Here is a 12,103-nt window from a genome sequence, read left to right on the forward strand (position 1 = left end):
TGTCACAAGGATCTAGACTATGTGCAATAAGAAATGCTAAGCAGGCTGCAAATGTGCTGTTACTTTAAACACATAATCTTCAAAACAAATAAAATTAGGTTTATTGGACCAGAAAAACTTTACATAAAGCCATGTTTGCTAGCATTCATTACATTTCCAATCTTAGATACCTCTTGAACGCCATAACAATTTTTCTGCTCTCTTCTATGGTACAGGTTTCAAGGCTAGTTAACCTATATTCATCTGAACCATCTAACCCAGCTGCCTGAACACTGACATGTCACTATTAATCTCCCTGCACCTTGCACAATTTTCAAATGATTTTTAAGTTTCAAGGATCAGGATCAGTAAAGCAGAGACTTCCTACCCACTAACTATTTAGAAAATGAACGTGCGAATTAAACATGTTTGTCCTTAATATGACCACAGAATCACAGAATAGTTTGGGTTAGAAAGGGCCTTAAAAATCACTCAGTTCCAACTCCCCTGTCATGGTCAGGAACACCTTCCACTAGACCAGGTTGCACAAAGCCCCATCCAAACTGTCCTTTAACACTGTCAGGGCTAGGGAATCCACAACTTCTCTGGTATCTCGTCTTTGATGTCTTGGCCAATACCTTCTTTTCAGTACCACTGATCCAGATTTGACTTCTGCTGTCAAATTCAGACAAAATGTTCCAATCACTTAATGTACAAGGCTGTCTCCCAAACACCCCCTTGCAGCTAAGGTTGTCTGCTGTCTAAGAGCATCCACTGTCCAAACACCAAGGCTTATGTCCCACTTTCCTTGGACCCTCTTTGGAATTTTAACACAACCTTTGAGTCTAGCAGAATACACAAAGATACAGGCAAACCTCCAGATGCAAGACTGCAGTCAGGGAACACAACTTTTATTCCCTTTCTAGCCTGCTTAGACCTGATTCACCAAACTCAAATTCAGAGACTTGGGTCTGTCTTCAACTGTTGCCAGACAAAAGATGCAATGAAAAGATATCCAAAATGCTACACGTCTGCCTTGACATTTCCATAGTCACATCAGCTTAGGAGGTAATGGATGAATAAGGCATGGAACTGGTAGTTTCCTGTTAAAAACACCTACTCAAAGTTGATAGTACAAAGTAAATAAATAGGTCTGAAAGACTAGCTGAGATCAGTGATGAGAAGGGAAAATAAGACATTTTCCCAAGAGCCTCACACTCTCAAATGCCAAACATGTGTTGGCAGGTACAAAGTACCCTCATAGTGCAGCTCCAGACAGGCTCCTCCACAGAACCCGTATGTTCATCATTAGCTGCCAAAAGCATGCTCACCCTGACCTCCCTGACTGAATGCCCCAGTGCCAATTCATAAAGTAATTTCAACTATTGTCTCAGTGAGATGATAGATATGCTGGGAGAGACAGATTCCAGCTTGGAATCCTGCTGACAATCATTTTCAAAGATCAGAATATGATAGAAACACTTAAGCCAATGTTAATAAACAGGCAGGAGAAATTTACTGGAATTGTGCAGTAGATGGTCTGACAGGGGTTGGCTTGTTGCAGTTTTTAGAGAGAGAGAGATGTACTGATTTGGAGATTTTAATGTATCAATCTTCTAGTCTGACTGCACTCAGCTTCTATTTCCAGCCACTGTCTTATTGGACCATTGACTGCTGAGCTGAAGAGCCTGCTAGGAAAGCATTTCTGCCCATCCAAGCACTTACATAGTCTTCACCTTTACCAAGCCTAATAAAAATAAATCAAGTTTTCTTGAACCTTCCATTATGCCAATTCTTCAGCTTCTTAATCATTCTTATTAGCCTGAGAAAGTCCAGTTCATGTATGTCTTTCCTGAGATATTGTCTCTCACAGCCAGACTTGACAGCACATGGGTCAGGCTCTGGAGCTTACCAACTCCTCTGCCTTGTGAGTGGTGCCAAGGAAAAAAGGAGAAGACCACACTCAGGATGCATGGTTCTCAGGCAGCAGGAAAAAGGAGATGAGAGTGCACATGTGCCTCCAGCTTCTCAGCTGTTAGAAGATGGGCTGTTGTTTCCCAGCTGTCATGGTTTAACCCCAGCCAGCAAACAAGCTCCATGCAGCCACTCACTGCCCCACCAGCAGGATCAGGGAGAGAATCAGAAGGGTAAAAGCTGGAAAACTCAAGGGCTGAGATAAAGACAGGGCTGTATCACATATAACAGTTACTTGGGAAGACAAATGCCATCATGTGGTATATATTCTACTACAAAATGACAAATGAAACATACTGAAGGATTTATCAGAAAAAAGCATCACCTGCTTTGCTGAACAAATTCTAATTTTAAAAAAGTGGGCAAACAAATTGGCACCACCCATTTTCTCTCCACACATTGATTAGCATGTGTGGACAGAAATATTACTCTCCCTTAATTTTTAACTGATGTTTAACTGATTGATTTCCAAGTCAGATATTTTATCATTCTTCATACAGTACCTTTTCATATTTGAATACCTGTCTCATCTAATTCATTTTTCAGGTATTGGCACAGCATTTGCTTTTCCAGTCTTGTAGAATTGCAGTACTCAAAAATTATTAAAAATATCAACAGCAACTTTGACAGTTTCTTAGACAGCCCTTTAGAAACTCTTGAATGCAAATTATTAGGACTTGTTGGTTTGAAAATCTTTAATTTTAATTACTATGTAGAGCTTGCTTCAATAGCTGTTAATCAACATCTGGAGATATTTTTGAAATGAGAATTTCTATGCTATCAACACTGTGAGACAGGAGCTACTGAATGGTCTAATTGTCCAACAATGTGGCCAATTTTCTGTGTTATGACATTAAATGACTAGCAAACTGCCTCAATAACTCTAACAGATTGCATTAGCATGGCTTCCTAATACACTTCTAAATTTCTCTCCCTCCTATAGCTGAGAATTTTCCTCATATTCTTTTGTACTCTAATAAAAAATTTAGCTGGCTTCTGTAGCCCAGGTTATTTTTACTGACTGTCAGTAAAGCTGATGCTCTTTGGATAGGCAAGTAAGCTGAACCACTGGGAAAGCACCAACTTTTCCATGGTGTGTTCTGGTCCCGAATCCTCAGCTCCATGGCATGCTCAAGCTTACAGACCAGGAGGTTCAGGAAGAGGGTGGAAGCTGAGTGAGAGTGAGCTAATTTTCCAAAAGGAAACATGAGGGCAGAAGGAGGGGCAGATGTCTAGCCCCCTTCTCCTACGTTTTGTTTTTCTGTGCAGCTGCTTGACACCAGCACTGAATTTTCCCTGTCTCCAGGACAGCTTGTCTGAGTGAGAACCTGGAAATCTCTGTGGATTGCCCTTCTGCTGCAACCCAAAGTGTGTATAACTTGGGAAGGGAGTACTACTACTACAGCCACTCTTCTAAGTGTGTACAAGGGTGCTCAGCGTGTTTCCTGACTTAATCTGAAACCAAAATAATATCCTTTCAATTGCTGGATTCCAGCACTATTCCCTACTTCGACAGCAAAGCCAGCATACAGGTGACACTAAAAGTTTGTGAAGCAGCAGACACTTCAGGATTGCTACCCCACACTGTAAACAGAACACTTCAGCTGGATAGGGCACAAACAGTTCACTGACAACAGGGGAAAGCATCCAGCAGCAAGCTACTCCATTTCAATCCAAGTGGGAAGCAAGAAGATCTGGGATGCACTTGACACAGCTATCACAGACTAAATGGTACACAACACAAAAGACTCTCAGAGGACAAAAATGGTCAAAGTCTCTAACTTGATTGCAAGAAATATTTCTGTATCTTTGCCAATGATACAGAATTGATTTGCAATCAATGCAAATGAACTTTTGGATGGTCTTTCAGTGCATGGACAAAAGGACAGAAAAAAGGAATCCAGCATAGCTATACCTTCAAAAAACAGTAAGTTATATGAAACCACCCCATTCAAATTACATGCGCTACAACACCATATGTATAACCAAGTACAAAGGAAGAATTACAAGACTTTTTAAGAAAGTCTTGTAGTATGGCACAGAGAGTGGAAAATTTTCACTGAGAAATGCCAGGCTTTAGTTTTGTGTTACAGATGACTGTCAGCTGCAGTGAAATAAAGCTACATGGGTTTGTGGGGATGAAAATTTTACAGCAGCTCTAAATTTTTCAAGTCTCAAAGGTTTAAGTGTAAATATTCATGAACTCCACAGAGTATATTTTCCACACCAAATCCATTTTGAATATTTTATCATACAAACCACTAAAATGATTTTGCATGATCTTTTAAAGAATACTTACTTGTTCACAAAAGTGTAAAATATCAACTGCAAGTGTTAGAACTTTGAGAAGATGATGAAAAGAGAACACACATTGTTCTGTAAATTCTGTCTGTTAAAATGCAGACAGTTTAACTGGACATGGAAAATTTCTTGTCTTTTACAAATCCCTTCTCTCCTTGGAAATCCCTAGTCACCTGTACCAGGATGCTCCTAGCTCAGCTTCAAAATATTTCAAGTTAAGTGTGTGAGATGAAAGAACAACCAATGATTCTCTTAAGGTTTAACAGACAATAAGATGGTTCAATATTTCAATATTTTAGTTATGCACAATCTAAGCACATTAAGTGAATTTTCCATCACTTGACAATAAAATAAATTTGAATTAATGTCTCCGGTAATGGAAAAAAAAATCTTACTTGAAACTAATTGGCTTTCTCATTTTCTCAATTACTAATTCAGTAACTTGAACACCTCAGTAATTAGTGAAAGGAGTTAATCTTGAAAAAAAGTCTAAATGTTTAAAAAATAGAAACTGATTGAAATCTCTGACTGAAGTTATGTTAAACATATCCATAGCATCAAAGAGTTAAAAATAAAACCATTACTAATCCATGATAAATCAAACCTAATTAATAATACCTGCTTAATATATCATATACAGCAGCAGAAAAATTTAGTGCATCAGCACTAGGGACAGGATACCCTGGCAATGAGAAGAGTGAGAGAAAAACATTTTCACTAGAGTCAGTTTCCAAATAATAAAATAGTACAGTGATTACTCTGTGGTATCAATAAAGAACCTTAGAGATAGTGGGAGCAGTAGGAATAAGATACTTAGAGCAGAAGAATTTACAGAGAAATAATCTGCCTTTCCACTGCTAGTCAGACAAAGCAGGACACATCTATCTCTAAAGTGAAAAATACATATTGACAAAGATGGAACCTCCTCCTCTCCCGGTCTAACCCAAGGAAAGCCTTTGCTCCCACCCGTGCTGGGGAATGTGTGCAGGGGCTCCCATCTGTCCACTCCCCAAGGACACGCCCATAGAGATGTGTGGAGAGCTTTTCCTTTCCTGCTCCAAACTGCAAATGTTTAAAGGGGAAATCTTTTTCTAAGAGGCAATTGAGAGGCTCGAAGTACAGGAGAGAAGATAGGCATTTGATTTCAGCGTGCTGTGCCGACGTTTCTGCCTCCCTGTACCCCAGTGTTGCTAAGCTATGGTGTTATGTGATGTTCAAAGCTATCTGTAGGCACACAAGCCCTTTGTTCCACGGGGCAGCTGAGTTTTCCTATCAAGAAAGAACCAACTGATGCTAGACAGCTCTGCTGACTGAAAACCCATCATCAATATAAATGGTAAATCCTCTCAGTGAAACTGTTTTTGTCTATGGCACACAGGAAGGCAAAAAAGCAGCCCTGCTGTTCTCCTGGTGGTGAGGATAGACCCTTTGGCTGCAAATGAAAGCTTTTGCCACAAACTTAGACCAGTCAGACCAACAAGTCCTTAGCACCACTTCCAGGGTACCTTCTGTGGAAACATCTTACTGCTGCACAATAAATGAGTGCTCGATAAATGAGTGACATGCACGTGCACACATCCCACAGATGACACACCCGTTATACACACAGGGACACCTTTCATATCTGTGTTGTCCTGCTGAATGCATCAGGTAATCAGTACTAAAAAACAACACGAAAAAACAGGCTTTGTGAAAATAAAAAATCCTTGAAACACAAATGAAGCTGTTTAACATCATAACCACAAAATATGATTTGGCCAGCTGACACTACAAATACATCTTCAAGTATTAAAAATAAGTTGCCATTTAGTATAGCAGTATGTAATTCTGTGCAGAACCCCCTAAGCTATGCAAACTACTTAGACTTAAGGGAAAGAAATAAAACAGTTGTTATACGCTTCTTCCCTTACACAGTTAAATGCAAATTCTCTCTTACATTCCTGCTATCTCCCTGCACACACAGCCGATGCGCCACCTACTGCAAACCCAAGCCGACAGTCAGAGCAATGCGAGCAGCATTTCCATTCCAACATCGAGCTGGAGCTGAATAAAGGTGCTTTTTAATAAGAAACATCCTCTTTGCAAGCTGACAAGAGCAAAGCAGGCTAGCTGTATTGCTGTCCTAGCTTCAATAATGGAGAGAAAAGGAAGCAGGAGAGAAAACGAATGCGAAGAAAAAAGCAGCAACTCGGAAAGCTCCGAGCTAGACAAGGACTATAAAACGTCTCTGATCACTCTGAATGTCGGTGGTTATCTATACATCACACAAAAACAGACACTAACCAAGTATCCAGATTCTTTCCTGGAGGGGATCATAAATGGAAGAATAATGTGCCCATTTGATGCAGACGGTCATTACTTCATAGACAGAGATGGACTCCTTTTTAGACACATCCTCAACTTCCTACGGAACGGAGAACTTCTTCTACCAGAGGGGTTTCGAGAAAATCAACTTTTGGCACAAGAAGCTGAATATTTCCAGCTTAAGGTACTCTCAGAGGCAGTGAAATCAAGGTGGGAGAAGGAACAGCTAGCATCCCGAGAGACTACTTTCCTGGAAATAACTGACAGCCACGACCGTTCACAAGGACTTAGAATCTTTTGTAATGCTCCTGAATTCATTGCAAAAATAAAATCCAGAATTGTACTGGTGTCCAAAAGCAGGCTGGATGGATTTCCAGAGGAGTTTTCAGTATCTTCAAATATTATTCAATTCAAGTACTTCATAAAGTCTGAAAATGGTACACGATTGGTACTGAAGGAGGACAATACCTTTGTCTGCACCCTGGAAACTCTTAAATTTGAGGCTATAATGACGGCTTTAAAATGTGGATTTAGGCTGCTGACCAGTCTGGACTGTTCAAGAGGGTCGATTGTTCACAGTGATGCACTGCATTTTATCAAGTAATCACAAAGGCAAAGGCAACAAGCACGCAGCCAGCAAAGCTCCCTGAGCTGCAGCCTCCTGGCATCACAAATAATGCATCTAACTAGCCCTGTACCACAGAGCTCAGCTGCTAATCAACTGATGTGAGCTAATGGTATGTAAATCTCAAATTGACATCTATCTCTGGCTTACTTAAGCTGAATGAAAATTTTATGCCTGAATTTAACAAGAATTATCTGCTAACATTGTAAACAGATGGAATGCTTTATGCTCTTTGTAATATGTTTTCTCAATGCTGTCTTTCAACCAGAGAGTCTAGCTGAATTTTTGTGTACCTGTGTGATGAATGTGCATATACCTAACTGCTCTGTTGAAAAGCAGTGAGAGTGTTTTCAAATAATAAGCAGGCTTAAAGAATGTTTTGCTTATAAGACATTAAGAATGGATTTTAACTGGAATAAATGATTTTGACTCTTCATTAGTGTTTATGGTAATCTATTGTACTGAATTTCCAAAAAACAAGATTGCAAGAGAATTAAAAAAAAAAACCAAATTAATTTTTAAGTTAAATGGTTTCTCAACTCACTTAACTCCAAATTTATACCATATTGCTACACTAATGCTGCCAGAAACATGTAAACCAACAAAATAATGCTGGTGGAGATTAATTTTATTATAGGAATTGGGTCCAATCTGCACAGAATGTTAAATTTTCTAATCATACATCATATCAAATAGCTAACAAAAGTATTTGACATTAAGTTTAGTGTAACTTCCAGTATTGGCATCCAACAATGCCACAGTCAGTATTTCCTAGCAATCATTTGTGCTCATAAGGACAGGCAATGAACAGAGCCCTTGCTCTGCACAGTGGCTTACTAAATGCAATGAATACTACCAGTTCTGAACAGACCACCAGACAATTAAAGACAATTCACTCTAAGTAACGAAATAAATACCTTCATTCTCCTCATCCCCACTATAAAATCTTTTAATTGATATTTTAAACAAAGTTTTAATAGTTTCTATAGAACAACTGTAACTAATTTAAACACAAGTACTACAAATCAGTCATTTCACAAAAGCAAGCTGAAAAATCATCACAAAAGGCAAGAAGAAGCAGCACTAAGTGTTGTTTGTTATTGAAACCAATCATCATTCACAGCTTATACAAACCCCAAATTCAAGTAAAATGCTTATAAAGAAAGAAAAACAAACAACTAAGTAGTCTCCCAAAAAATTGATTTTATACAGGAAAAAATGTCAACAAAAGGCAGTACAATCCATACTAGAAGTGACAACCAAGGAAAACAGCTAACAGAAGACAGGCTGAGAACAGCTGTGGTTTGGATTTTAGGGGGAACAAATCAATCCTAAGTATGACGGACTGAGAATACAAATGCAAGGTCCACTTATCCCTCAACATGAAACTCTTTTTCACTTTTAACACACAACAGGTGTTGTTAACTAGGTCCCTTGCCAGAGATGAACTAATACAGTGATGCTACATCTCCAGACCAGGGAGCAGTGACTGAAACATATTCCAATATGATTTTATCAAATGGGCTAATTCAACCTCTCCAGAATACTCCATCACAATGAATACACTGTCTAGAAATTATGATGTTTTCTATTTAGTCCTCCTGTTACAGACTTACAGTTCACAAAAATGTGGTTCTATAAAAAATATGGTTCTAAGTGGAACTTTTCCAGACTCTACTGTTTAAAAATCAGATTACTTTACATTTCAGGCATAGAAGCTGAAGAACTGTCCATGTATCCCAAAACTTCTATGAATTTGTCCAAATGCATTAATTATATACACACAAAAGATACACAGTAAAATACTATTGTTTACATGTGCCATGAGCATGTGTCATCCTCCCTCCTCCCCCTCCAAGCTATTTTCAAATTGAGGTATTAAAAAATTCTCATTAACCACTACTCTTGTACTCATAAGAATCTGTAGGACTTCTGTGAAAAGCAAATGTGAAAGCTTCCCTAAGAGAAATACAAAATCCTGTTGATTTTCTAGGACAAGAACTAGAAACACAATCACACAGAACAATTACATGAAAAGCCCTTTGTAGATACAATTCTCTACATGAGCAAGATAAAGTGGCAAGACAATCTAAAAAAGCTCCATAATGAATCCACAAGTTTTAAAGCAGCATGCTCACACTGCTGTCAAATACACAGCCTGCATCGGCACAAAATCTGGAGGAGGCTGTTGCTCCTGGGATGTCAATCCATTTGCACTTAAACACTTTTGATTACAACCTTCATTTGTCCTGCGTCTTTGACTAAAATTTAAAATGTAACTGCAGCTGAAAAGAAGGAAGGTGAAAACCCAATTTTATTTCAAACAATTAATATGAGTTAATTAAAATACGCTGTGGTTGCTCGCCTTTCAGTTAAGTTCTTAGGAGGGCAAAGACCAAGAAATCAATTGTTAGCACTCTCCTATCAGAAGGCAGCACCAGTTTTTTATTGGACCATGACTTGTGCTTATGAAAAATCAGTAGAGAATTTGATGGGTCTGCATTTATTGTAGAAAATATTTTCAGAATATAAGTTATTTATAAGCTGATAATCACAGGTAACATGGAAACCATCTGAAACATCTTCTAAGAATATTGTATATCTATTCATAAAATATTTATTTGCCGGGCTTTTGGTTCAGAGTATCTACTGCCCTCTCAACCTATGAAGGAGAACTTTGGAAAAAAAAGGTTTTTTTAAATGAAAAATGTACTTCTCTAATCATCATTAAAATAAATACCTGTGTTGTTTGCTTGGTTTATTGCAGATTGGTTTGTTTGTTTTTTAAAAATTCAATGATTCATTACCTTATGTGTTTTTAACTGGATTTTTTTAATATTTCTGTGTAAATAACACTGACATCTATGGCAGACATGTCATCTGCTGCACCACTAACTTCAATCTTGTTTCTTTTCCCTTTTTCATGAGCAGTGATGCATTTCTGCAAGTGTCAGGGTTTGAAATTTTTACATGCTATCTCTGATCAAAGGCACCTCAGCTCTTTGAATTACACAGCAGAAAGGAACATGGAGGTAAAAAATTTAATTCCCTTCCCTGCTCAGACTAAACAAATCCATAACTGTCTTGAATCATGCCACATCAGCTACAATTAGACACTTCAAACTAGATACAAACTTGAGCAATTTTTCAGGGTGGGACTGTCATGTTTTGGTATATGAACAAAAAAAACCACATAAAACCTCAATTCTGTAAATAATGTCTCCTTTGTACTTCATAAACATACTAAATATAACATAAATATATTTTGCATATGTTCACTCAGTCAGGTGGATACTTGTGTTCCATCACAGTAGGATGAGCAAAAAAAAGTACCCAGTTATACATCAGCTACCTCTTCTGTCTTTTCTTTAAAGCTGGAAATTTCATATTCAGTAACTGCTATGACAATATGAAAGCTGCAAAACCCAGGGCTTAAGTCAGAAATACCCACAGTTGTTCTAACAACATTAACATCACATAGTATATGATGTGCAGGCAAAATATTTTTATTCTCCTTTATCTCATTAAGACTTGGATCACAACAAACTTACAGAACTGCCCTACAAGTATCAGGAAGGAAGAAATGACAATTACCATAATTTCTCTGATGATCTTCAACTGCTCCATTAGGAATAAGAAGGAATTTCCTCCTATTTCCCCAAGGAGGCACTTTACCTGCTCCCAGGCTTGGTCAGCTCTGCTGGCCTCACTGCCCGTTTTGTCAGGTGAGAAAACACATCACCAAGCAGAAAGGAGAAGCAACTGAAGGCAGGACTAAATTGCATAGACTACAAAAAAATGTCCTTAGGCCCCTATTAATTTCTTGAATGACTACTCATGGAAAAATATAAATAGCTGCCAAACTAACCAAAATACTGACACCTGGATGGTCGCCTTTTCCCAGTGGTGGAGGAGCAGCCAAGGACCCTATCACACTTGGCAGTACACTGGCATAGGTACCAACCATATGGATTTCTATTGAGAACAAAACCTACAAGTGGCTGCACTATGTCAGACTAAAGCCTGTTTTAGCCCAGTTTTCTCTGGTGACTGGGAACTGTTTCTAAACCCAGAAACTTCACATGTCTGGGAGAACCCTAATTTTTGATCCTTTGACCCTCACATTCTTTCCCTTGTCTTGTTCTCTCCTCCCATCATTCAAGTATTTTTCATTTTTGTTTCACTGTACCCCTTCTTTTCATCAGGCCAGTTGTGGGGCCTTGTCAGGGATGCCTAGGAAAGAATAATACTGGGAAAAATATATACAATGCCTGCTCAAAGTATTTCTTCAGTCTCTAACCAGTCTTACTGCCCAATGACTTCTAGAGTTCATGTGGTTTCTGGAGGTAGTCTTGATGCTGTGAAATACAGAGGCTGCACAACAAGGTCAAATTGCAGCTCTAGTTCTGTACCTTCAGTACTGACTCACCCACAGACCAGTGTTTCACAGCCTCATAATTGCACTATTGATATTTTCAAATGCTCATGCCTTATTTTTTTTTTTTTTGCATTTGTACCTATTACAACTGTTTAAGTGACAACAGGTCACTTCTTTTCTACAGTAGGTAAAAATTACATCATTTGCAGAAAATCAGTGGCATTGTTATTTTCGCCTCTTAAAAGCATTACAAGGTTTCCACTCAGTAAGACGAGAAGAGGTTAAGAGAATTGTCTTCTTCCCCCACTCCTCATTAGTATAGAAGCAGAATAAGGGCAGGCAACAAAAAATACAATTTAATAAGAGCAGTGTCTAATCCATTCATTTATTTGTGGGTCATGTTGCCCTACTACCACTGACTGATAACTCAGGATTGGGGATGAAGAGCACAAGTTCACTTGGGTCTGTGACAAAATAAGTACTATTTTCCTAGGCTGGATCATCTTTGCAAAATAACTATTACATAAACCTAAATTGTCTGC

At 38.5% G+C, this 12,103-nt stretch overlaps 2 protein-coding genes across 2 annotated transcripts in view; one reads left to right on the forward strand and one right to left on the reverse strand.

Moving 5' to 3' along the window:
- The window catches only part of GTF2F2 (general transcription factor IIF subunit 2), a 78,043-nt gene that overhangs the window by 44,909 nt on the left and 21,031 nt on the right, over positions 1 to 12,103 (reverse strand). The window lies entirely within an intron of this gene.
- KCTD4 (potassium channel tetramerization domain containing 4) lies at positions 6,222 to 7,619 on the forward strand. The gene has a single exon (XM_063149330.1). The coding sequence runs from the start codon at positions 6,389 to 6,391 to the stop codon at positions 7,160 to 7,162; it is 774 nt and encodes a 257-aa protein (XP_063005400.1). The 5' UTR covers positions 6,222 to 6,388; the 3' UTR covers positions 7,163 to 7,619.

This window comes from Melospiza melodia, chromosome 2, assembly GCF_035770615.1.
Source record: "Melospiza melodia melodia isolate bMelMel2 chromosome 2, bMelMel2.pri, whole genome shotgun sequence".
Taxonomy (NCBI): Eukaryota; Metazoa; Chordata; class Aves; order Passeriformes; family Passerellidae; genus Melospiza; species Melospiza melodia.